Here is a 25,769-nt window from a genome sequence, read left to right on the forward strand (position 1 = left end):
AATGTGTAAAGTAAGAAAGGCTCCAGTTTCATTGTTTTGCATGTGGTTATCAGTTTTCTCAGCACCATTTGTTGGGAAGACTCATTTTCCCATTGGGTCATCTTGGCACACTTGTGAAAATCCATCTCCTCTTTATTTCATGTAATTTTATTTTATTTAGGGGGGAGGGAGCAGAAGGAGAGGGAAAATCTTAAGCAGGCTCCATGCTCAGTGTAGAGATTGACATGGGGCTTGATCTCACAACTCTGAGATTATGACCAGAGCTAAGATAGAGTCCATTCTTTAACCAGCTGAGCCATCCAGGTGCCTCTCTCCTCTTTTATTTATTTATTTTTTAAGATTTTATTTATTTATTCATGAGAGACACAGAGAGACAGATAGAGGGAGAAGCAGGTTCCATGCAGGGAGCCTGACGCGGGACTCGATCCCGGGTCTCCAGGATCACACACTGGACTGAAGGCAGGTGCTAAACCGCTGAGCCACCCCAGCTGCCCCCTCTCTCCTCTTTTAAATGACAGAGATGAGGGCAGGCCGGGTGGCTCAGTGGTTTAGCGCCACCTTCAGCCCAGGCTGTGATCCTGGAGACCTGGGATTGAGTCCCATGTCGGGCTCCCTGCATGGAGCCTGCTTCTTCCTCTGCCTGTGTCTCTGCCTCTCTCCCTGTGTTTTTCATGAATAAATAAATAAAATCTTTTAAAAAAAAATGACAGAGATGATATAACGCTATGAGAGAATGTTGGAAAACAGGACAGTCATGATCCCCTCTCCTTCCCACCATATGACTATGAGTGCATAACCTTGGGCTTTATTTTTCATACATTCACTTTTTGTCTCTCTGTAAGTAGATACACCTGTTTTGTGTTATGCCTTTTTGCCTTATATGCATTGCTATATGGGATGATTTTGCAAGGTGGCATGAAAGAATCTTAAGTATTTTCACAGTGGATTGTGGTGCACTGGTAGATTTTGCCATTATGAATAATGTAGAGCACATCCTCACACATAGGCTTTTTCATTAGGGCAAATGCCTATGTATAGAATTGCTCTCTCTGGATGCCTACCATGGATTGTGGTATGTGTGTGGCTTCTAAAATTATTATACTTATTTGTAGTTGGCATTGTTGAGTATATGAACCACATTGGGTATTAGCAAAACAGAAGTTGTCATAGATGAACATGATTCCCTTTAAAATCACTCATTCATTCAACAGATTTTTGTGTTCCATCTATACACTAAGCCTTGTTGAGATACTGGAGATACACTAGTGAGTAGAACCAGAGCTTCTGTCCTCAGATCTTTCCTTATTAGTTAGTGAGACAAATAAGAAACAAATGGACACATGGACATGTCCAGTGATTCAAATGCCATGTAGAAGGCTTAAACAGGTAGTGGGTACAGATATCTGGGTTGGGTAGAGCCATGCTTGGTCTGAGGCTTTCAGGGAAGGAAGGAAGGAAGGAAGGAAGGAAGGAAGGAAGGAAGGAAGGAAGGAAGGGAGGGAGGGAGGGAGGGAGGGAGGGAGGGAGGGAGGGAGGGAGGGAGGAGGAGGAGGGGAGGGGAGGGGAGGGGAGGGGAGGGGAGGGGAGAAGGAAGTAGGGTGGTAGGTAGGTAGTAGGTGTGTTGAAGGTGTGTTGCTTAGTGTCCCCTGAATGGTGACTGAAGGAGCAGAAGGGTGAGCCAAGGGGCATCTGAGAGGAGAGCAGTTCAGGCAGAGTCTTGAGATGGACAGTATACTTGTTACTGTTGAAGAATAGCAAGAGCCTTTGTGACTGGAGGTGCAGAGGGCAGAGCAGTACAAGCCCTGGAGGACTGTATCACTCTGGGCCTGTTCTCTGATGCATGTTCTAATCTGGTTGCTCTGGCTGCTGAGGAAATACATTGCGGGAAGGCTGGGGTGGAGGCAGGGGGGCTGGGGGGAGGATCTGATAGTATCCCAGCAAGGGAAGGTGGTGGCTTGGGTCAGAGTGGGAGCTGGGAGTGGAGGAAGGGCTTGATTCTGGGTATATTTTGAGGGGAGAGTGGACAGGATGCACTGAGGGATTGGTTGGGGGGAAATGGGAAATGACTCATGATTTCTGACTTGAGCGGATGGAGAGGTGGAGTAGCTCTCTTCACATAGAGCTGTAGAAAAAATAGGGAACAGCTAGACCCTGGTACCTTAATTCAGTTTGTAACTTGCTTTTCTTTCTTTTTTTTTTTTTAACATTTTATTTATTTATTCATAGAGACAGAGAGAGAGAGAGAGAGAGAGAGAGGCAGAGACACAGGCAGAGGGAGAAGCAGGCTCCATGCAGGGAGCCTGATATGGGACTCGATCCCCGGTCTCCGGGATCACGCCCTGGGCTGGAGGTGGCGCTAAACCCGCTGAGCCACCAGGGCTGCCCAGTAGCTTGCTTTTCTTAAATGCAAGTCCACTTCAGCATTTTTCACATTTGTTCTATGTTTATCCTGGCTCAGAGTATTTGTAAATTTAACATTTACACTGAATGGCATGGAACAAGGAATCCATGCTCCTCCAGAAACAGGGCTCCCAGCCTTGTCAAACCACGAAGACTCCCTGCCCTTAGAGCAGGAGCTGAGGTGGTCAGAGAGCCTGGAGTAGAGCTGCTTCCAGGAGTTTCTTTTCAAGAACCCATGATGTCCTGGAAAAGTTCTGGGTTTGTGGTCAGAGTGCCTGTTCAGTTAGGCTGTGCAGGTCTGATGTTTGGCCTTGAAAGGAGGTTGGTTGACACGGATCTCCGCAGAGAGCTGGCTTTGAGTGAACAGCACAGAGGATAGAAGCCAACCAGGTGTGCCTGGAGCTGTCATGTGTTCTGAGTTTGTGTCGCAGTTGTGATTGCGGATACGCGTTTTTATGTCCTCTTTGTTCTTTTGTCCTCGTTGTCAAAAAGGGAACCAAAACCTTCATAGGCACTTCTTAACAAGAGGGGTGGAAGGTGTGTCACACCTATGAACCTAAAGTTACCAGGTAACATCGGATGTCAGGTGTGTGGGTGGGGGGTGGGGGGGGAGTGCATAGCTGGGCAGCCTGCCGCCTCCAGGGTTTCCTGTGAACACCTAAGGTGATTTGAGTTCCATGCAGGTTGACATCTGGTGATAGACTCCTTGGTCTAGCATTTCCAAGGTGTCCTTTTTTCCTTGACTATTGGACCTAAGAACAAAGATGCATATGGTGGGAAAGCTGGCCTGATGGAAATGATGGGCCCGTTGGGGAGGAAGCAATCCTCCTGTCCCTCTTCCTGCCAGCCTCTGAATTGACTCCACAGAGAGGGATGGACTGATGGCTGCAGAGCGAGCCATGATTGGCATCTGGCCTCTTCTGTTACGTGCAAAGGGCTCTCGCCTTGAACACCAGCACCCAGCACCAGCACCCAGCGTGGAGCCAGGCACTTGAGGGTGATGAATATACCTGGGCTGAGTGGGCAGCAAGTAAGTGGTTCAGTCCTGAGGTCCTCAGTGTGAAGCAGCAGCAGTGGATGCTGAGAATGGGCCTGGCTGTACTGTTTCACTAAGAGCAGTAGAAGCTCTGCATGTGGAATGTGGTCTTGGGTTTTTCTACCCAGTAACAGAATTTTAAGTGTTTTCTGTGGTTTAAAGCAAACTCTTCCAACTCTTACAATGTGAACACTTTAGAACAGAGTAGGAAAGTTGAGAGAATAAAGTTATACCCACATACACACCTTTATCATATCTACTTTATCTCTGTGTATGTGTATATATATTTTTTATTTTTCTCTGAAATGTTTGAAAGTACATTGCAGTCATTATGAAACTTCAATTCTAAATACTGCCGTTTGTATTTAAGCATAACAACAGCTTAGTTTTGTTGTTCATTTTCAGACTGGCCATGGGGCTTGTGGCAAAGGAGGTGTTCAGGGACCAGCAGCGTAGACAATAGGCCTCAGTCAGGAGCAGCTGGGTGCGTATAAACGCTCATGCCCTGCATTAGCACTGCTTTCTTATTTCCAGCCTTAGTTTAGAACTGTAAAAAATGTATGGTGCTGCATTCCAGTTTGTGAAAAGGAATGAGGACAGATCAGCCTGTGCCCACACATTGTCCTGTGCCCATTGTCCCTGTGTCCTGCCCACCCACCTGGAGCCCCATTGGCCTGCACTTGGCATACTCCTCTGTGCTATGGTGTCTGGGACCCTGAACAGTATTGAACATGTTCTTCACTTTTTACAACTTTATATAATTACTATAGCTTTATTCTTCTCATCTGTAAACAGGCTGCTATTAACTCCCTCATAAGGTTTAATAACCTTATTATGAGAAATAAGGTAACCTTATTATGAGAAAGATGTATGTGTAGATACCTCATCCCATGCTGGCAGGGAGTAGAGATTCAGTACATACAGGCACACCTCATTTTTGCATTTTGCTTTATTGCACTTCAAACATAATTGGGTTCTTTTTACAAATAGAAGGTTGGTGGCAACCCTGAGTCTAGCAAGTCTGTCAATGCCATTTTTCCAACAGCATTTGCTCACTTTGTGTCATATTTTGGTAATTCTTGCAATATTTCAAATGTTTTCATTATTATATTTGTTACAGTGATCTGTGATCAGTGACTACAACTTGCTAAAAGCTCAGATGGTGGCTAACATTTTTTAGCTATATTTTTTAATTACATACATTGCTTTTTTGTTTTTAAGATTTTATTTATTTATTTATTTGAGGGAAAGAGAGAGCATGAGCCAGGGTGGGAGAGTCAGAGGAAGACGGAGAAGTAGGATCCTCACTGAGCCGGGAGCCCAATGTGGTGAGCCACCCAGGTGCCCGTGTACATTGCTTTTTAGACACAATGCTTTTGCGTGTTTAATATATTAATATATGGTATAAATGTAAAACATAACTTTGACATGCACTGGGAAATCCAGAAGTTCATTTGACTTGCTTTATTGCGGTATTTGCTTTATTGCAGTAGGCTGAAACCAAACCAGCAATATCTCCAAGGTATGACTAGACTGTTTTACTTCTTACCTCAGAGGTGTTGAGGAAATGTGGATGTTGAAGTGGGCAAACAGTCAAGTTGGCAGAGAAGTAGATCCCTCTCGCCCGCTCAGGTATAGTTTACAGCCCAGCTCTGTCCGCAGAGGATCTTGGGCTCGTTCAAGGGCAGGAGGGTATCTCGGGCCTCAGGGCCCCTCCCCGCGAGGAGCTGTGGCAGCCACTCCTCCAGGTCACTCAGGCTCTGCCGGAGTGCAGCCAGCCCCAGGCCTCCCTCCTTGGGCCTTTACCTCTTCCCTGCCTTCTCCAGCCCAGGACAGCTCTTTGTCTGTATCCTTCACCTCTCGGGAACAGCTTGCCTCCCAAGGTTTTGGGCAGCCAGTATGTGGGAGAGTCAGGACTCTGCCTGAAGAAGATGAGGAACAAGACAAAGCTCAGCTCTGGGGCTGGAAGGAGTCCAGGGTGGCTCAGACACCTTCAGGGCCCTGTGTGGAGCTTTCTGCTAGGCTCTTCTGCCAAAGATCACTTTGTTTCCTTTATCATGCTGCAGACCACCCCTCCTCCAGGACCCCTCTTCCAGGAGCTGTTGGTGGGACTAACAAACATGCATAGATTTGAGGGGGGAATTTGGCAAGGGCTGGGAGAAGCTTTCAGATGAGGAAATCTCCTGAGGGCATGTCATGCTTGTTCTGGCTCCTTGCCCAGACTTTTGAGAGGCTAACTTGCCCATGGCTTCTTGTGCCAGCCATGAGTCGCCAGCCATCACCAGTCTTCCTCAGGAGGCCTCTACTGGCCCCCAGGGAATGGGAATTAGCAGACAGCACCTGCCACCCTTGCCCCACCGTTACCTTCATCCCCTGGCACAGTAGTGCCTGAAATCCCTTCAGCAGGGAGCTACAGTGGCTTCACTGACCTGGGACGCCCCTTCACAGATGCTGGTGGCCAAATGGCCTGGGGCCTGCAGAGCCTTGAAGTGGCGCTAGGTGGCACTCCCACACAGGGGCGTCCCAGTAAGATGGGACCTGATTGAGGGTGGGAATGTAAACTTACCAAAGGGCTTTTGTTTTTCCCAGAGGTCATTTTTAACTATTGTCTGGAATCTAGAAGGCATTTCCTTACTGAAACATACGTGGTGGAAGTCAGGTTAGAAGGCTGATGTCAAGACAGACTTAGGGCTGGTTTATGAGTTTTCTTTTTTTTTTTTTTAATATTTTATTTATTTATTCATGAGAAACAGAGAGAGAGGCAGAGACACAGGCAGAGGGAGAAGCAGGCTCCCTGTAGGGAGCCCCATGTGGGACTCGATCCTAGGACTCCAGGATCACGCCCTGGGGTGAAGACAGATGCTCAACCACTGAGGGATCCTGAATTTATGAGTTTTCTAAACACCAATCTGCCTGAGAGGCTTAGAATGGTTATAAAGGAACTCCGGTAGATGTGGAGGGGCCCTTTTGCTCATTTTACAGGAAGAGCATTGGTGCTTCAAAGGCTGCTCAGCAAATCAGAACCCGGGCTTTTGTTTTTCTCTCTCTAGGGTAACTTGGACTGAGCCTGATCTGGAAACACTGGCAGCTTTGAGGAAGTTAGAATGGTCCTCCAGGATCTCTCTGGTTCTGGAATTTAGTGTTACCTGGATTCTGTGTTAACTTCCTTTGCTTTAACTCATTTTTATCCTTCTCACAGTGTGTTTGCTTGGAGCTCTGGGGTAAGAATGGATCTTAAGTCTCACTAAGGCTCAGAGAATGCAGTGGGCCCAGGCTAGGAGACTTTGAAGTGTAGCCCATGTCAGATATTCACCAGCTATGTCCTGGAACCCGAACCCCAGAGGGCTGGAACTCTACATAGTGCTGCTGCCCTGTTCCTACTCTGCATTGTGGGTGTCCAGTATTTTAGAAGTCCATGAGGAGGGACCTTAATTGTCTTCTGGCCTTCTCCATGCTGCAGCATCCCAGTTTTGTAGCTTGTCACTTGCTGGGGTGGATCCAGATGAGGACAGGTGTGGGGGCCTTTGCACAGCACCATGTCCTGTTCCAGGCTGCCTGTGCTCAGCTGCCTATCTCTTCACAAGCCAAAAGGCCCTTTCTTCCTGTTCCAGATGTTGTTTTAGAAACCAAATTCTCAGTGGTCAGAGGAAGTTAGGAAGTTACTTCCTAACTTCCTACTCTTGATCAGTAGTCTAGAGCAGAAGACCGAGCCTTCTGAGGCAGTCTGACTGTTGGAGGGGGTACTGACCTACCCAGCCAGGTGTTAATCTGGCTCCCGAATTCCACACTCTTTCTTTTGTGTTCTGGTCAGACATGCTGTCTCATCTAGAAAATGTTAAGCAGGTTTCTTCTTTCTCTATCCCTTGTGGAGCAAGAGTGCTTGGTGGGCATGGGGATAAGGTGCTGACCCCTAGGCTGGGCCCTGCCATCTAGCAGGGAAGAAAAACACTGCACGAATCACTGCACAAGTTCTTCGCAGCCCGAGGTTGGAGGGGACCTTACTTACTGGGTCTGGTTCCTTGGTCTACACCAGATATAGTGTGGCAGGAGGAGCGGGGGCGAGGGTGGGGCTGGGGGCAGCCTGTGCCTTCAGGATGGGGTGTGGGAAGGATCCAGGACTTAGAGGCCTTTGTATTTCAAGGGCTAGAAAAGGTGGCTGGAGGTGGCTTTCTGCTCAGTCCCAGGAAGCTGACCCTGGGAGATGTCACCCACATGTGGGGGCCTGGGACTACCCTGGGGTGGAGGTGGGCAGGGAGGACAGCCCCCTGGCCCAGGACGTGTTGCCGAGAAATCCCGTGACCTGTGGGGCAGGTCCCCTGGCCGCAGCCCCTCCTCTTAAAGGGGCCCTGGGTGCGGTGGCCGCCTGGGCCCGAGGGCGGAGCGTGTCTGTCTGCCGGTGTCTGGTGTCCGCCCTCTGCCCCCGCCCCTGGGCAGTCTGAGTGGCCCGAGCGAATCCCCGCCCGTGGAGGCTTCCTCCCCGAGCGGTGCCTCCCTGAGAGTCTCCCTGAGAGTCAGTGCCCGAAGCCCAGAGGGACAGGACCACCTGCCGGTGAGTGAGCCCGCGAGCGCTGGGGCCGGAGCCGCCCCGCTGGGTGCTGCTCGCCCCTCGGAGCTGCGGGGCACTGGGCCGAGAGCCTCCCCCACCGTCTCCATCCCGTTGCGGGCTTCCCCTGCCCCACATGGTGGGTCACGGGCTGTGCCGGATGAGCTCATTTCCGCCGCGTTGAGTAGCATCTCCTGCGGACCCCCCTCCGCCCTCCCGCGGGGAAAGGGGAAATGCTGGGCTGGGGCTCCTGTCCCCTCCTGCGCTGAGAGCTCCGGGCCATTTCCTCAGTGCTGCCTGCGGGGCGGGCGGCACCAGTCGGGGAGGGAAGTGCCTTGTTCCTGGGTGGGGACGGGAGGTGTTCCCAGTTCCTCACCTCAGGGGCCTAGCGGGGGTGACACGCTGCTCTGTGCAGAGCCCCATCTCTGAGAAGGTTCCTTTCCTTTGGGATATTTAAGGAAGCCCTGAGCTGTGGGGAGTACTATCCCATCCTTCACCCGCCCTTCCCTGGCCACCGGCTTGAAAGAAACGTCTCTGGGCCCTTCTCTTTGCTTCCTCTTCTCTTGCTGAGAGCTTCCCCAAGATGGCTCACCCATTTCTCCTGGGGAGAATCCATTTTCCCTGTTCCCTGTATTTGAAGTTTGTCTGCTTCTGGCCCTGGAACACAGGGAGGAAGGGGTGATTGGTCCCCCTGGACACAGGTGCCTGTGTTGTGCTTCAGGTGAGCTGGGGGAGGAAAGTAGCCCTGCCTTCCAGGGTGGAAGCGGGCTCAGAAAGGCAGGCAGGTGCACATAGGACTTGGGGACTCCGAGGCTTTCAGCTGAGGCTTGAGGAGGAGTGATCCTGGCACCCAGGGAGAGTTCTGCTCAGGGAGCAAGAGCAAATTTCTCAGGTTGTCTCTGGCAGGACATGGACCTGGATGCAAGGCCCATGGTGCTCAGGGAATTGGAGGTAATGGGGGGGAGGTGTGGGCAGACAGTCCTGACTCTGTTCCTGCCTTCCTGGCCTTGCCAGAACTCACACCTAAATCCACCAATGTCCGAGAGAACCTGGCAGGAACGTGCCTCCCGCAATTTCCCTGCCCCCACACCTCTCGTAACTGGTAACTGGCCTGGGTCCATCCATCTAACTTCAGTTGGAATGTTCCATTCCACTGAGGGGGTAGTGTTGCCTTCATCACAAGCTATGAGGGGTACTTGGGGATGTTGAACACCGCTCGGGAACAGGACATCCAGACAAAGGTGACCCTTTTACTTGGTCCTTTAGGGCCATTGGGTTTGGGCTCTTCCAGAACTGCTGCCTCTACTCTGTGCCTTCAATCTTGCCTTTGGGAGCAAACCTCTCTCCTCCCAGAGTGTGGGTTTGGAAATGAAGGTGAGGTGTTAGGAATTTGGTCCAGGGGATGAGGCTGCACCAAGGTCTTGGGTGGAAGTGAGGTGTGGTATTTCTGAACAGAGTAGAGTTCTGGACCAAGGTCACTGCTATGATCTGAGCCTCGAGGGGGCGAGCAGGAGGAGTGACCCTTCCCATTTTTCAGATGAGGAAACTGGGAGCCACAGAGCACCTGTGACTTGCAAGGCCTGTACCAGCTCTCAGGGCCAGTAACTGGATTGTCCCCGTCCCCTGCAAAAGCCTCTGAACTCTCCTGTTCATTGTGGCTGGCCCTTAGGCCTTGTGATAACTTTAAATTCCTACTGGTCACAGCTCACAGCTCTTCTCTACAGTGTCCTTGAGACTGGGGACAGAGGGAAGGTGTCTGTACTTCCCCGCCTCAGGGTGACCTCCTTGTAGGTTCCTCATCTGGCCTGAGCCCCTAGACCCACTTTAGGGAGCCTGAGAGCGAAGCGAGAAAGTTCTGGCTTGGGCTCCAAGGGTCATCACAAGTGTGGGGGAGAGTAGGGCACTGAAATGGGGAGGGCAGGAGCACTGTTGGCCTAGGAAGTGGCTCAGCCTTTGGGAAGCAAGAAGGAATGAATGATCCTTAGGGATCCCTTTCCCTCCATCCTGCAGCTTTGAGCTGGACAGAGGGTGCCAGGCCTGTTTGCTGGGGGGACAGGTGAATTCATGTCTGCTCCCTGGGGACCTTTGGGGGCATGCATGGTGATTTGAAAGAAGCCTGACAGTCTGGTTCCGGTCCCATTTTGGAAGTGGAAGTAGAGTGGTGATGGAGACAGGGGACATCTTCCAGCCTTTTGGGGCAGTTTCTAGAGTATAGAAGCTGTGCACCCCTCGAGCACCCTGCACTGCAGGAGAAAGGGTGAGGGCCCACCTTGCTCTCCTGGGCTGTGGCCTGGCTAAGTCCCTGGACTGGAGGCCCTAGGTTGAGTGAAATGGCAGAGGCACACACAGGAATTTGCTTTGAGGACCTGAAGTTTTGGGCCAAGCTAGGGTGCTCCAGCATGTGCCTTTCTGGCTGCATGCTGCATGGTCACTGCCCCATGTGGTAGGATAGTGAGGGAGATGGGCAAGAGGAGACTGGGGCTCCTGTCCTCTCCCATAAGGCCTCACTGCCCCACTGCGAATCTCAAGTATGTACTCAGTCTGAGCGTTCTAGAGTGGGGGAAGAGCCTTGTCCTGGAAGCCAGGTGCTGTACCCAACCCTGCCGGCCCTTAACCCCTCTGGGCCGGTTTCCCCAGGATGCTGACAGAAGGTCCATGTGGGGCGCCATGGCCTGGTGGGCCATGGACTGGCAGGGTGTGTGCTCAGTACATGAGCGATATAGATGAGGTGACCTGTCACGGATGAGGAAGTTAGCAGGAGGTTCAGCATGGGTGGAGGATAGACATGGGGCTGTCCATGGGTCCCTGGGCCTGGCCCCTGGGACAGAGGAGACTTGTGTACATAGCTGCTTCTGGGTGAGGCTGGGTGGATGGGCATCGTCCTGGCTCACCCACAGTGAGCTGTCCTGCCACTCAGGCTAGTGGCCTGGGGAGATGATCTCTGCTGGAGGGGTCTAGGCCTGGGGTAGCCCAGGCCTTGCCACTTCCTTGGTCAGGGCTGGAAATCCATGCTGACCTTCGGACCTTAGTCAGCCTTGGCTCCCACTGCACACTGCACTCCCAGGGACTTGACTCTCCAGGGGCTGGGATCTTCACTTCTGGCTGAGGTGGCTTTGCCTGGGCATCGGACATTTCACCCTGGTGTGACTGGAGCCATGTCTGAGTGGGGCCTTTTGCTCGGTCAGTCATTTGGCTGTGTGAGGGTCAGCGCTGGCCTGGGACTGAGTCCTTGGCTGGGTCCATTCTCTGCCTTGGGAATTTCCCTCAGAGCCCGAATCTTTGCATCTAAAAACGGTGGCAGGCACCTGTCCCCTGTGGCTTGCAGTTGGGATTGGAGGCCAGGCTGGGTGGGGCCTTGACTATCCCTGGGTTTAGACAGCAGCAACTATGGAATGTTTGTTCTCCTTCCCTGTTATCTGTGAGGGCCTTGGTGGAGGCTGGGCGTGTCCTCCCAGATCACCAGGCAGGGCCAAAGTGCTGTCCAAAGCAAAGATGGGGAGGGGGGGCTGCTTTGGGCTTCAGTCCTGGTTGGTTTTCCCTCAGGTCAGGTCATATGTGTGCTCATCTGAGGAGGCCTTGCGGGTGGCGGGGGGATGGCTGGTACCAGGGATGGGCGGCTCTGAGGCCCAGGGGGACAGTAAGGAAAGAGCTGGAGCAGGTAGGTGTCCAGCGTCTAACCCCCTGTGCCTCTCCTGCCTTCCTGCTCTCTCATTCCTCGGATGCTACTTCGTCACCTGAATGGAAAATGGGTCAGGTCCTGGCGAGGGAGGGGCTGCCCAGCCACAGACAGGCTGACGCTGGGTGCCCGCCTGGAGCACCGGGCTCAGATTCCCACTTGTGCTTCTTGGGCTCACAGGCACCTGGTCCCTTCCCTGCCATCAGCTCACTGGAGTGGGCAGGTGGCTGAGCCTGGGGACAGAGTGGGCAGAGGGCAGGGGCTTGTGTCCCGGGCCCCCGCCGCTTCCCGAGCATGTGTGACCAGTGCCTGTCTTTGCAATAGCCCCGACCTTTAACCTGCGCCCCCTGAGCTGGCCCGGACCCAACCAAGCTGGGAAGCCGCCCACCAGCCACCAGGCTGCCAGCCTGAGGAGTGGTGACAGCGCAGGAGCTCCTGGCTGGGGGGAAGGGAGGAAGGAGGAGAAACAAAGGCGAGTGTGCCTGGCGCCGCCCACCATGTGTCAGTCAGAGGCACGGCGAGGACCTGAGCTCGGAGCGGCGAAATGGTGAGATGCCGCCGGCCCCGTCCTAACCCCACTGTGCCCCGCCACGACCTCCGGAAGGTCAGAGTTCACGTCCAGCGGCCCTGCCGTGGAAGTGGCAGCAGGGGGCCAGGGGATCAGCCCCCGAGGCTGGAGGGGCCTGGCCCCGGGGGCCTGAGTCGGAGAGCCCGCTTCAGGTACCTGGGGAGGCGGAGCGGGCTGGTGGCCTAGTGTCTGCTGCACCCAGGCCCCCACCCCGGGTGCCCCCCCCACTTGGGGAAAGCTGCCGCTCTTCTGGGATTGGTCCCTGAGCTTCTGCAGTGATCAGGGCCGGTGGGGGAAGCCCTGGGGACAGTGGGGATTTGTTCAGCTTTGCTTAGCCCCTACCACCTTCCCAGACCTTTTGTAAACATGATGGGGTGGGGCGGGGTGGGAGACAAGGAACACAGGGAGGGAGTCTGGAGAGCTGTGCCATCATTGGACAGCAGGTGCCCGGCCATCAGCTTGGTTCTCCTATTTTTTTCTTTTTTAGTATCAGCTGAGATACCTCTTTGTTCCTTGGTTTATTCAGTAACTGGGGGCAAGAGGACGTGGCTCCTCTGAGAGCACAAAGGTGCAGAATGGAGCCTTAGATTTTTCCAGTTGAAAGCAGTCTTTTTGCAGATGAGGAAACTGAGGCCTAGGAACCGTCCCAGAGTGGGTAGGAATGTGGTCTCCTGGTGGCCGCACTGGGCCTCAGGAGCATTTTCGTTTTCTTTCTTTTTTTTTAAAGATTTTATTTATTTATTCATGAGAGACAGAGAGAGAGAGAGAGGAGGCAGAGACACAGGCAGAGGGAGAAGCAGGCTCCATGCAGGGAGCCTGATGGGGGACTCAATCCCGGGACTCCAGGATCACGCCCTGGGCTGAAGGTGGCGCTAAACCGCTGAGCCACCCGGGCTGCCCCTCAGGAGCATTTTTCTAGTGCCTGGCATTGAGACCAGGGGACTTGGGTGTCAGGAGGCCAAGGTTCTGGTGGAAAGGCCCACCCAGCCTCTAGGATCCCCACAAGGCTGAGCCTCTGCTGGACGCACTAAATTTGGGCTGGTGGGGTATGGGGAAAGACCCACTACCTTTACTGAAAGAAGGGGCATGGCTCAGGTGTGTGTGTAGCCCCAGCAGACCTGGGGGGTGGTCTGAGGATTGGTGGGGAGGCTCCCCCCATCAGGCTCTGGGTCTGTTTTTGGACACCTGATCTGAGGTAAAAAGACCAGGCAGGTGGATGGAACTTCAGCTGGTGCATGCTCGTGGAGGGTTCCCTTTGGGATCTTGTCAGGCCCAACCCTTTAGTTTATCAGATGAGGAGATGAGGCCTGGTGCCATGAAGAGGTTTGCCAAGAACCTGCAGTGCAATGGCTGCGGTAACTCCCCACCGCTCTGTGCTGTTGCTCGACTGGAGCTCCAGATCAGACTGTGTCTCCCTGGTGCCTCTGCGGGCAGAGCTGGTCCCAGGAGTGGCTGTGATGCAGGCTGCACACCCCATCTTCCCGGTGCTGCCTCTGATTCCCGGTCCTCCTCAGCTGGTAGGCAGGTGGGCAAGACTGGGATGGAAGTGGGCCGAACAAAGGCAGCCAAGCCCCCAGCGCAGCACGGTGTTGGGTGGAGGGGCCACAGCCAGTGCTGCTGGACTCCGTGGAGAGGCAGACTTGCGGAGGGTGGGGCGGGGCCTCCCAGCCCCTGACCGCTGACCTGGCCATGCATGGACATCTGCTCTGCAGGTTGCACTTCCCCCAGCTGGCCCTGAGGCGGAGGCTGGGACAGTTGAGCTGTATGTCCAGACCTGCCCTGAAACTGCGCTCCTGGCCCCTGACGGTCCTCTACTACCTCCTGCCCTTCGGTGCCCTCCGACCTCTCAGCCGGGTGGGATGGAGGCCCGTGAGCAGGGTAAGTGCACAGGCTGTTGGCCCGGCCTTCACCCCTCCCAACCCCCCCCCCCCAACCCAGGACACAGAAACAGAGGAGACATTTGTCAGATTGGAGGTGATGGGGGTGCTGAGCCCTCTGGGATGGTCACGCTGACGGGCTGGTTGGTGGCCTTGAGGGCTTGCAGTCTATGCTGCCTGTTTTCCTTGCCTGCATTTGTGTCATTTGGGGGTTCTGCTTCTGGGAGGAACCCATGCTGGGCATCCAGAAAATGGTGTCTGATTTCCCATGTTTAGGCAGAAGAGAGCTTAGGGGTGATTTTGAGAAGAGTGCAAATTAATTCCTGGATACCAGGGGATGATTTTGGAAGGCCGGGGCCTGTTTGGGCCCCTTCGGTGTGGATGGACCTAGAGCCCCAGGCAGGGCTGGGGAAGGGCTGCCTAGCTCCCTGGGGTCTCTGGGCAGGCTGACCTCAAGCCAGGAACCCTGGGCTCCGATGGGTGTCAGCTGGGAGGAGTTTGGGGCGCCACTCAGTACACTGTAGAGGTGTTTAAAGTTGGAATGAAATTACCTTTACACCCCAGGGACTTGATGTCTAGGTCAGGCTGACAGCCGCAGCCACTGGTTAGAGGCAGGTCCTGCTGTGGTGGCGGCACCCGAGGTTTAAGAGGCATCCACTTCCAGGTCTCCTGGCCCTGAGAGTTTGGCTGGGGGTGCCAGCAGACAGCGGCAGGGAGGTGGGGGGAGGCCAGGGGGCCGATTCCCCTCTACCTCCAGGGAGTAGCCCCAGGTGCACACAGCTCGGTGGCCAGGCCTGGAGTGCCGGCTCTGGTGACAGTGGTACTGTGCACGCCGTAGTCCCTGACCTGGTGTGGAGGGGGTTCCTCTGCGTCCTGTTCAGGCCAGAACATGTGCTCTGGGCTGTAGGCTAGCCTGTGTACCCTTTGGGCCACAGCCTCTCTGTACAGGTAGCAGAGCCATTGACACCCTGCCTTCCTAAAGAAGGAAGACCGTGCTGGCATTCCCTCCTTGGGGCCCGGAACTCTTGATACTGGACCGGTGTGTAAAATGAGGCACCTGAGTTTAAGCAACTGTGTCAGTCTTGGCCAGTACTCGCTTTGTGAGTGTTTAGGAAGCTCAGTCTGGTTCCTAGTGGGAAGCAACCACATCACAAAGCCATCGAGGGGTGCCTAGGCCTCCCGGGGCAGAGGTGTTGCGGGTCATGCAGGCTGGTGCACTCACCTGCCTGTTCGCGGCCTGCAGGTGGCCCTGTACAAGTCGGTGCCCACGCGCCTGCTGTCGCGGGCCTGGGGCCGCCTCAACCAGGTGGAGCTGCCGCACTGGCTGCGCCGGCCTGTCTACAGCCTGTATATCTGGACCTTCGGGGTGAACATGAAGGAGGCCGCCGTGGAGGACCTGCACCACTACCGCAACCTCAGCGAGTTCTTCCGGCGCAAGCTGAAGCCGCAGGCCCGGCCTGTGTGTGGCTTGCACAGCGTGGTGAGGCCCCACCCCGCCCTGTGCTCCCTCCTCCAGAAGTGGGATTCTTACCTGGACCTTTGGGAACCTGTCCCGGCAGTCTCCACGGGTGGCCCGTGGGTCCTCCTCCCGGGCTGGGCCCCAAGTCCCCCTGCCTCCCTAGCAGCAAGCCTTTCTCGGCCCTTCCAGATCAGCCCTTCAGATGGGAAGATCTTGAACTTCGGGCAGGTGAAGAACTGTGAGGTCGAGCAGGTGAAGGGGGTCACCTACTCACTGGAGTCCTTCCTGGGTCCGCGCACGTCCACAGATGACCTGCCCTTTGCACCAGGTGGGTTGTGGCCTGGTGCTGGCCTTGGGGCCCTGTTTTGGCATGGCTGGGCTGGTCGTCAGGAAGGAGGATGGGGGCATGGGGAGGGAAGAGAGGGCCAGGAATGGCCGCGTGGAGCTTTGGGGCTCCTGGAAGCCCACGGTGAGGCTGCACAGGCTCAGGCACCCATCTGAGAGCCTGGTGCTCGTGTCTGCCTCCCGCAGCCACCCCCTGCGGCTCCTTCAGGAACCAGCTGGTCACTCGAGAAGGGAATGAGCTCTACCACTGTGTCATCTACCTGGCCCCTGGGGACTACCACTGCTTCCACTCTCCCACCGACTGGACCGTTTCCCACCGGCGCCATTTCCCAGGTCGGCCAGAGGCTCCACGTTCGGGGTGCAGAGGCCAGAAGGCGACTGCTTTAGTCTGGCCTGGTGTGGGCAGCAGGGGGTGGACGTGGGGCTCCGGGGGGGCCTGGTCTTCCTGCGGGTGGGAAATGGCAGTGTCCCTGTCCCCATAGGCTCCCTGATGTCCGTGAACCCTGGCATGGCCCGCTGGATCAAAGAGCTCTTCTGCCACAACGAGCGGGTGGTCCTCACTGGGGACTGGAAACACGGCTTCTTCTCGCTGACGGCCGTGGGGGCCACCAACGTGGGCTCTATACGCATCTACTTTGACCGGGTAAGCAGAGCCAGGCCCAAGAGCTGGGACGTGGGGTTCCCCCACCCCCTTCCCCATGGAGCCAAGTCCGTCGGTACTGTGAGTTCTAGAAGGGCACGTCCCCTGCCGGGCCTCGTTCTGTGGAGCGGCTGCCCCAAGGAGGGGCTGGGCCCTGGGTTCCCACTCTGCCAGTCCCCATGCCAGATGTGCTGTTACTTGCTTGGCTAGAGATGGCTGGAGGGAGAACCCAGGGGGAATGTCAAGCTCAGGGTGGGGCATACGGATGGGAAGGGCAGCTGGTGCCCACCCTTCCCTGGGTGGTGGGGGGCTGCTCTTCTTAGTGGCAACTTGGGACTGCCTCTGGCCAGCTCTGGGTGCTGGAGAAGATTGGGGTTTGATTCCTCTGTGGCCCCCATGTCCTAGTTCACAGCTGGGTCTGGGGACTGTCTTGTTAGACTTGGCTTATGGGCCGAGTCACTGTCCCCAGCTCCCTCTCCAGGCTGGGTTGGGGACAGGCAGCAGAGGTGTGTTCCGAGTCCAGGAGCAGACTCCACACTCTCTGCCCCTGACCTCCTGCAGGACCTGCACACAAACAGCCCACGCTATAGCAAGGGCTCCTACAATGACTTCAGCTTCGTGACCCACGCCAACAAGGAGGGCATCCCCATGCGCAAGGGCGAGCACCTGGGCGAGTTCAACCTGGGCTCCACCATCGTGCTCATCTTTGAGGCCCCCAAGGATTTCAACTTTAAGCTGAAAGCAGGACAGAAGATCCGGTTCGGAGAGGCTCTGGGCTCGCTCTAGGGCCTCCTTCCTGGCAACGGCTACTGAGGGAGCTTTTTCAGACAGAAACGGGAGGGTCTTTTAGGGGGAGCCTCCACGGCTCTCTGGGAAGGGGACAGTCTCAAGCCTGTGGGGTCCAACCAGGCAGGACCTGGGTGACTACTTCCTGCCGTCCCCGAGGTGTAGATGAGGTCAGAGTCCCTGTCGACCCTGGACCTATGTTGTTCCCTCTTCCTACCCTAAAAAGAGAGAATGTGCAGGCCAAGATGATCTCAAATTCCCTTTTGGAGATTTTTTAACCTATTGTATAAATTGAAGACCCTGCATCTCCTGGCTGGATGTCCCGTTGGTCTTGATTTCTGTTGTAAGACAGAAAAGTGGTTATGTGTGTTCTTGCTGCTCTCATCATTGCTTTCCAGCCTCCCCATCTGCCTCGCCTGCACCGACTGGGCTGTGCTGCCCCCAGAGCAGCACCATGTGGCCTTTAACACAACCCTTTCTGTTCCCAATTCACCCACCCTGCTCGTTTGAGAAAAGCTGTCTCTTTGCACTTGTGGCTGAACACATCATCCTTGGCTCCGCCAGCATCTTCTGGGGGTGGGGGGGACACCATGGCATGGCGCTTTACAGGCCCCAGTGAGGGACTCTCCAGAGCTGGTGAGTCCTCTTTCCAGTGGCAGGACCAATTACTGAGCCCCTTGAATGGTGTCCCAAGTGAATGGACAGGCAGGTAGTGGTGGCCTAGGAGGGGCCGGGGGAAGCTCATCCTCCCCTCCTACCCAGACCTACAGAAACATGGTAAGTTGCTGCTATTGATTCAGGGGCTGGTGTTGGAGGCCAAGGAGCCTTGGTGTATTGGGAAGGGGGGGGGCAGGTCAGTGCCTACAACACCTGTCCCCAGGTAATAGGTACACAGTCCTTAGGGAGCCGCTGACGGTGGGGCCAGGATTCAGGTTTCCTGGGAACGCTGTGAATTTCTCCTGCAGGAGAAGCCATTTGAACTCTTTCAACTGTATCAGTAGCACAGTATTTTTGTATGAAAAGTAGACTTCTGAACAGTAATTCATTTAATTGCAACATTTTGAAATAAAAAAATAAAACTCATTGCAGCTTTGTGTTCTGTTCCTGGAGGTGGGCTGAGGCCTCCTGGGGGCAGTGACTAGCACAGAGCCCGCCGCAGGGCCTGGACACGGGTGATGCAGGCGCGGATGGGCTGGCGCTGGGCCTGGAGCTCAGAGGCCAGCTGCTGGATCTGCAGCTCCACCTGGGGACAGGTGGGAGGGGCAGGAGGCTGAGCGGAGACAAAGCGCGGGGAGGGGAGAAAGCTGTTCCAGGGCTGCCTACGGCCTCACCTCCTGTAGTTCTTCCTGCACCTGCTGCTCTGCTTCCTGGTCCTCAGGCCTGGGCTCCTCCTGGCTCAGCTCCAGCCACCTGCGCAGGCTTCTTGCTTGCCGCTGGCAGGACCTGAGGGAGTGAGACACCTGCTGCTGGCCTGGCCAGCCCGTGGCAGCACCTCCAGGGGAGGGTGGCTGTGTTCTTCTGTCCTCCACCGCCCAGCTCAGCAAGCAACTTGGGTAGGCCCAAGTTGCCCAAGGACACCCCCACCCCAAAGCCAGCTGTGGGGAAACAGCTGGGGTTTTCTGGGTCTTACGAGAGGTTCTGCTTCATGGTCTTGTAGTCCTGCAGTTGCTGCTGGATGCTCTCAAGCTCAGCCTCCAGGTCGTTGTGGCCCGTGGTGATAGAACAGGCTTGATCTTGACCTCCCTCTCGGCTAGGCCAAGGCTGAGTGGAGGGAGCCCAGGCACCAGGAGCGGCCCGAGTGCTCGCAGTGCTGACAGGCTTTGGGTGCACACCCATGGTTCCAGAGCTGCGCCCAGTGCCCATGAAGTCCCCAGGAAGCAGCAGGCGGGACTGAGGGACACTGGCTGGGGATGGCGAGGCCTGAAGTGTGAGCCCAGGGGTGAGCACAGAAGCGGGGAGGAAGGCTGGGGGAGGCACCCAGGCTGCCCACTGCAGGGCGTGGGGAGGTGAGGCTGTAGGACTTGACCAGCTCACCCAGTCTAGTCCTGCCCCCTGCCCCTTTCTTCAGACCCGACACAAGGGACGAAGTCCCGAAGGAGCCCAAGGAACACCCCTCACCTGTGCAGTCTAGTCCCACCCCTGCTCCAGGGCCTGGCTCAGCACCTCTCCAAGCAGCGGTTTTACCCTGACCCTGATCTGAACTGTGACCCTGCACATCAGTGAGGAAAGGTGGTCAAAGGCAATCGTCCTGGTCAGACCACACATCTACAACCCTCCAGTACCTTCCAGTGACACTGACCAGCTCCCCTCAGCACCAGCTCTTGGCATGGCCCAACCCTGCCGCTGTCTTCTCTCTGAGCACGTGGGCCTCCCGTACCACCGTGCCATCCCAGCCTGGACTCCTCCACCTGGATGTCACCTGCCCCAGGGAGCCACCGCCCCTTTCCTCCCAGGTGACCTCTTTGGTTCCCAGGAGTTAACCTTCAATGTACATTGCAGACTCTCTTGCTCTCCAGCCCTGACTTGCTCTCTGAAGGCCACACTCAGAACCTTGTTACTTTATCTCAAATTTGACAGGCTCAAGACAGACTCTCCAGGCTTTACCCCAAACAAGCCCTTGAGCCCCCGTCTTCCCTCTTTCAGTAAAAGAACTCATTATTCCTGGAGTTACTCAGGCCAGAAACCCAGGAGCCATCCTGGATTCCTTCCTCACCCTTATCAGACCCATCAGAGCAGGTCCTGCCTATTCGGCCTCCCACGATGGGATCTGCCCGCACCACAGCCACCACCTACTCCTGGCTCCCAGCACCTGCCAAACCAGCCCCCACCATTTCTACTTTTCTTAAAATCCAGATGCTTCCTCAGGGCCCGCAGGACCCTCCACGGTCTGCAGTGTATGGGGCTCCACCTCTAGGATAGAAGCTTCCCAAGTGGGGGCCTGGGTAGCCTTTCCATACCGTGTCCCTAGGACGGGGGCACTTGCATGTGGTGAACGTGACTGTCTTCCCTGCGCCCTCCGGCGCGGGTAGCTCTGGCAGCAATGAGTTCAGCTGTGGCAGCAGCACCGAGTACCTGAGGAAAAGCATCGAAGGCCCAACCAATGACCCCCAGGTGACCGGGAGGACTCACCCTGGCAGGTGGTTCCACTCCACGCGGCATGAAGGATGAAGGGGGCAGCAGCTCTGGGCCTGTCTTCAATGTGGGGGGAAACTTCAGGCCAGGGTGACCCAGCAGGGCCCTGGACTGGGGTGAAGGGCTGCTTGGGACCAGTGCCATCCACGCCTCTGGTGGGAAAGGCCTCATCAGGGAAGGGCCTGCTGGCCAGACCAGGCCTCGGTCGCACTCCTGAGGTGCCTCAGACCTAAGCAGAAGGCAGAAGCTGGTCAGGACAAGGTCCCCCCATGAGGAGCAGGAAGGAAAGGAGGCCACCCACCTTAGCCCACACAACATACCCTTTCCCTCTGAGGCTGCCACACCCCTGGGGCCTCTGGCTCTGCACAGGCTCCAGCAGGAAATGTGGACGTCGAGGCTGCTTTCTTGCCAAGCGGGTAGCATTTCTGGGAAGAAATGCAGGCCTGTTCTCTCAGCTGCCTGGGGCATCCAGTCCGATCTCTCCAATCTTACAGGGAGACCGGCAGCCAGAGAAGGAAAGGCCCTTGCCCCGGTTGGCAGGTGACCTGGGGCACCACCTGGGGTGGGCCTCGGCCATACAGAACGTCCGGTAATCCCAGTGAAGTGAGCCTGATGCCATGGGGGATGCCTCACCCACTCATTTGACCTCGACAGCAAACCAGGCAATGGAAGTGCTCCTCCCACATCAGAGGGGGAGCAGCCTCATCAGGGTCAGGCCCTGTCAGGGTCAGATGGCAAGGAAAGTGGAGCAGGCCAAGGCGCAGGCCAGTTCCCCGCCCTGCTGGGGACCTCCGCCAAGCTCAGGCCATGCTGGTCGCTTGGGGAGCGGACAGCTGCATCAGCCTGGTGTGCGGGGATGGACCAGATCACGAACTGGGGTTTCCTAGAGGGAGCCCGTTTCCTGGCTGTAAGGGGCAAAGCAAGGAGACTGGCGGGTCTGGGGGCACGAGGGTGGGGGCTGCCCTGTAGCCTATTCCTTTTTTTTTTTTTCCTTAAACTATGTGTTCTCCCCGCCATGTTCTGCAGTAACAGGCCAGGGTCCCTTCGTTGGGGCCTGATGGAATGGGAGGGATAGGATCCTGCTGGAGAGAGGGATCCATGCGGCTCAGCCATGACTTCCCTCCTGTATCGGCCAAGTTTTTGCTCCAGGCCAAGAGGAGCAAGAGGCGAGGGATGGGCTACTCACAGCTCTAGAAGTTGGGGGTCCCCGGCAGCCAGGGACAGGCTGCCCAGAGCCCCACAGGGCACATGAGGATCTCCTGACCTCCTGGTCTCCAGGGTGGCATCCCCAGCCCCAGCAGCAACACAGGTGGGAAGGGGACTGTCAAATGTCACTCTCCTGCGGGGCATGGTGGGTGGGGGCCGAGGCTCCTTGCCCTGGCCCAGAACCTTCTGTTTCCAGAGCATGGCACAGCGATGGACTGCACAGTGGAGACTGTGAGCCGCCTGCAACAGGCCTCTGGTCAGGTCATGCCATGTCCCACCTGCTGCCCATGAGGAGGGAGGATGGGGGACCCAGGGTTCACCTGCTCCTGCTGCTGGGCGTGCAGCTGCTGCCTGAAGGCCTTCATGCCGCCTGCAAACCGCAAGAGGCGAGTGGCACCCTCCCGGAGGAGCTGCTGGTGGTAGGCCTGCCCGGCCCGCTCCAGCCTCACCTTCTTCCTCCGCCTTTCCAGCACAAAGCCCAGCCACGCGGCCCACACCTCCGGGGAGAGGAGGAGATGAGGTCTGGTTCTCTCTGCTTAAGGGTCTCCCCGGGGCTGTGCCCACCACCCACCCTACCCTCCACAGGGGCACAGTCCTCTCCCGGGAGAGGCAGGGGTGGTGGCGAGTGGAGCGCCCATTACCTTTGCCTGTAGTGAGAAGGACCAGAACCACAGGGCCCGTGCTGTGCCCTGCTGCTCCCGCCTCCTGTTTGCCAGCTGTGGGCCAGAAAGAGAAGATGATGGGAATCTTGCCTGCAGGGAGGCCACTCTGACCAGAACCAGAGACCCTGTTCAGAAAGGTGCTGTTGCCCTCAGCTTGCAAGGGCCCAACGCTGCCTGGCCCTGAGGCCATGGAAGGTGATCCTTTGGGAAGATCAAAGGCAAAGAGCCTGGCGTTGGGGGAGGGAACAAGGGGAGCCAGTGCCGTGCTCACCAGACACGTGCACAGGAAGGTTTGCTGCTGGGTGTCTTATCAAGTCCTTGGCAACGACTTAAAATGCATTTCATACTAATTTTTGAAATATTACCCTAAAATATATTTTAATGTGACATTGCAGAAACAGGGCCCTGAAGTGACCTGGACTTGTACCATCACAGGTGGAAGGAGCTGGCAGTGCTGGGAAATGACTGGGGTTGGGGGAGCCCTGGGATGAGGGTGGAATTAAAAACATTAAATGTGGGGGCGCCTGGCTGGCTTGGTCAGTGGAGCATGGGGCTCTTGATCTTGGGGTCAGGAGTTTGAGCTCCACGTTGGGCATAGAGATTACTTAATAAAAATAGTTACAAAAAAAAAAAAAGTTAAGTGTGGGTTCAGGAGGCAGTGGGAGGGGGAAGGGGCTTCTTGCTGGCTCCCACCTGTTGTTTCCATTGGTGGAAGCAGGCCCGGCTGCGAGTCTGGGCCAGGAGCTGGGCGCCCTGCCTCTGTAGGAGCTGGGGAGAGGGCAGTGAAAAGCCATCAGGGCCCCGCGTCCCATCACCTAGGAGCAGCTTCGGGGTTAGAGGCTCCAGGCCCAGAGAACTGCCCCCCTCACCCTGCCTCCCGGTCCCCAAGAGGAGTCTTAGATGAAGCCAAGGGCCTCCTGTACTGGGCAGGAGCATCTAGGTGACTCTGGATGTCTCCCAGCTCTGACACCCCATGGTTCAGAATGAGCCACATTTCTCTGCTGGGCCATCTGCTGCCTGAGGGAGACACGACCCAAAGGCCAGCTTCCCTTAGCCTTCCCAGAAAGGCTCCTGCAGCCTTGTGGCCACTGGACCCCAACCACTCAGCACCCATCCTGGTGGTCATGGATTCTGGCAGACAGCCCTCCTCTTCCCCAGGTGGTGGTCGCCCGGCCCGGAGAGCCCCCGCACAGTGGCACCTGGGGAGCCGTTGCCTGCCTCACCCGCTTCCTGACACAGCCGAGATGGTGCGCCTTCCACCGGGCCATGGTCTGCAGCAGCAGCCGCCGGCCGTGATGCCCAGCCGCCCTCCTAAGCTGGACTCTCTGCTGGGCCGCCCTCTGGCCTTGGTCCCGCCAGCGCCGAAACCACGTCCTGAGACAGCCTAGGGCAGATCAGAGTCAGTGTTTGCTCTTTAGGGGGGCTTCTACAAACCCATCTAGAACGGTCAAGGTTCAGAGAGCTGAAAAGGCCATGTGGGGGTAGAGCTGGATGTCAGCCCACGCTCAGTAAAACCTCCACGTGTGGACAGTGGACACTCTGTGACGACAGCTCTGGCCACCTTCAGTGGCTGTGAGCATGCAGGGGGCCGGGATCAGTGCTGTGGACTACTGTGCTCCCGAGGGCCTGCCAGAACCACCAGCCTGTCCCCGGTGGCCGGGTGTCGCAGCGGCCTGAGGAACGGTGGCTCACAGGACACTGATGGGCACGCAGATGAGAAGACCCTCTAAGACCCTCTCTCGGAGGGAGTGGGGGGCACGGCCCTATTTTGCCAAAATCAAGGCTTAGAGAGTCCAGGCACCTCAAGCCTGGCCTGGGAGGAGGCACAGCGTCTGCGGGCTGTGTCTCATACTCTGCGCTCTGCAGGCAGGCAGGGGCTGGCTACAGCATGCATTTTGTTTGTGTCACCAGATTCTCTCGTGAGGGAGGGTAAGCACTTTCTTCTTGTTTTTTGTTTCTTGGTTTTTTTCTTTTACATTTTTCCCTTTTCTTAGGCCCTGAGACACATTTCTTTTAGAGACAACAGAAAAGCATTGCTACCAGTGCACTGATGCCAAGATGGGGTGTCCTCTGGGACCTGATGGAGGGGGCAGAGAAGGAGAGTTCACATGCCTGGAGATGAAGCATTAGTACCAGTGCTAATAACTTCCTGGGTACTGCTTCAAGTGTGTCTATCTCACTGGATTCTTATGACAACCCTAAGAGGCAGGTACTGTTATCCCTATTTTATAGACGGAGAAACTGAGGCACGGAGAGGCCTTGCCGAGGTTGCACAGCCAGCATCTGACCCCGCCTGTACTAGGCACTCTGCTGAATGTGTCTTCCAACACGTCACCCTGAGCTCGTCCTCCCCCAGCACGCAGCCTCACCCCCAGACTGCCAGCGTGCACCTGAGGCTCGAGGCCTCAACTAAGCCCAGACATGGTTCCCCAGGTACTGAGTGTGCACCTGCTGTGCACTGAGAACCCTCTGTACCACCTGTAATGGACACAGCAACCCCAGGGCCCCCCTTCTACAGAAAGCTGCCTTCCCCTCGGTCCTGTGAGAGAAGCAGCTCCAGGCTGCACCCCGGGCCTGTCACCTCTAACACCCACTGTGGCCACCTGACCCCCACCGGCAAGGTCTCTATAGCGCTGGATGCCAAAGCGCCGTCCAGAGGCCACAGGATGGCCTGAAGCCCTCCACTCTTTCTTTTTTTTTTCCTCCACTTCTTTCTTGGGAATGAACTAGAAACACAAGCACTGGTTTCTGAGGTCCGGGGGTAGTGAGAGGACACAGAGACGCACATTAGGGGTGGAGGAGGTGTGGGATGTTTGACCCCAAGGTTCCATCCAGAGCAGAAAGGTGTGTTTATCAACACAAACACTGCAGTCAGAACCAAACCAAAGTTGATCAATTTCTGTCCTGGAACTAAACAACTAAACCAACAACTTGAAGTGTTTTCCCTACCGTCTGACTTAAACCACTTCTGTCTGTTTTCATTTCCGGTTGTATTTTCATTTATTCTAACCCCTGGCTGTGCCCTCGGAGTGCCAGATGCCCCATGGCAGGGCCATGTGCCTCAGTTTCCCTGCATCAAATCTCTGCTCCTGTCTAGACCATCATCCCTGGGCTGTTTGTGCAGCAGGGAGTCAGACTGCCCACCCAAGGCCACTGCTCCCTAGACAGATCAGGGCTCGGCCACACAAGGAGGCAGGACCCTACATGATGGCTGAGCTGAGAAGCAGCAGTCCCTAGAAGGACCTTCCCATTAAAACCACCCCACCCTCGACTCCTTAAGAATCAGTTTTTAGGGCGGCCCCATGGCTCAGCGGTTTAGTGCCGCCTTCAGCCCAGGGCGTGATCCTGGAGACCCGGGATCGAGTCCCATATCAGGCTCCCTGCATGGAGTCTGCTTCTCCCTCTGCCTGTGTCTCTGCCCTTCTCTCTCTCTGTGTTT

At 56.0% G+C, this 25,769-nt stretch overlaps 2 protein-coding genes across 13 annotated transcripts in view; one reads left to right on the top strand and one right to left on the bottom strand.

The window, feature by feature from the left end:
* Positions 1–18,413, top strand: part of PISD (phosphatidylserine decarboxylase) — a 45,118-nt gene extending 26,705 nt beyond the window's left edge. Inside the window, exons 1-8 of one of the 7 annotated variants that reach the window (XM_055323391.1) lie at positions 7,526–7,985; positions 11,980–13,748; positions 13,936–14,101; positions 15,344–15,580; positions 15,749–15,887; positions 16,091–16,237; positions 16,387–16,547; positions 17,106–18,413. In XM_055323391.1, the coding sequence (XP_055179366.1) occupies positions 13,570–13,748; positions 13,936–14,101; positions 15,344–15,580; positions 15,749–15,887; positions 16,091–16,237; positions 16,387–16,547; positions 17,106–17,330 (1,254 nt within the window). In that variant the 5' untranslated portion in view covers positions 7,526–7,985; positions 11,980–13,569 and the 3' untranslated portion in view covers positions 17,331–18,413. Of the gene's footprint in view, positions 1–7,525; positions 7,986–11,979; positions 14,102–15,343; positions 15,581–15,748; positions 15,888–16,090; positions 16,238–16,386; positions 16,548–17,105 lie in introns of those variants that run through there. The other 6 variants (XM_055323397.1, XM_055323392.1, XM_055323396.1 and 3 more) reach the window with 6 other exon arrangements.
* Positions 18,414–18,435: 22 nt separating this feature from the next.
* Positions 18,436–25,769, bottom strand: part of SFI1 (SFI1 centrin binding protein) — a 94,364-nt gene continuing 87,030 nt past the window's right edge. For 5 of the 6 annotated variants that reach the window (XM_055323383.1, XM_055323382.1, XM_055323377.1 and 2 more), the window contains 10 exons: positions 23,554–23,714; positions 23,024–23,098; positions 22,310–22,384; positions 21,989–22,165; positions 21,649–21,908; positions 20,783–20,887; positions 20,460–20,691; positions 18,961–19,250; positions 18,662–18,773; positions 18,436–18,573 (listed from right to left, as the gene is read on the bottom strand). In XM_055323383.1, the coding sequence (XP_055179358.1) occupies positions 18,469–18,573; positions 18,662–18,773; positions 18,961–19,250; positions 20,460–20,691; positions 20,783–20,887; positions 21,649–21,908; positions 21,989–22,165; positions 22,310–22,384; positions 23,024–23,098; positions 23,554–23,714 (1,592 nt within the window). In that variant the 3' untranslated portion in view covers positions 18,436–18,468. The remainder of the gene's footprint in view (positions 18,574–18,661; positions 18,774–18,960; positions 19,251–20,459; positions 20,692–20,782; positions 20,888–21,648; positions 21,909–21,988; positions 22,166–22,309; positions 22,385–23,023; positions 23,099–23,553; positions 23,715–25,769) is intronic. The other variant, XM_055323381.1, reaches the window with a different exon arrangement.

This window comes from Nyctereutes procyonoides, unplaced genomic scaffold (assembly GCF_905146905.1).
Source record: "Nyctereutes procyonoides isolate TBG_1078 unplaced genomic scaffold, NYPRO_anot_genome, whole genome shotgun sequence".
Classification (NCBI taxonomy): domain Eukaryota; kingdom Metazoa; phylum Chordata; class Mammalia; order Carnivora; family Canidae; genus Nyctereutes; species Nyctereutes procyonoides.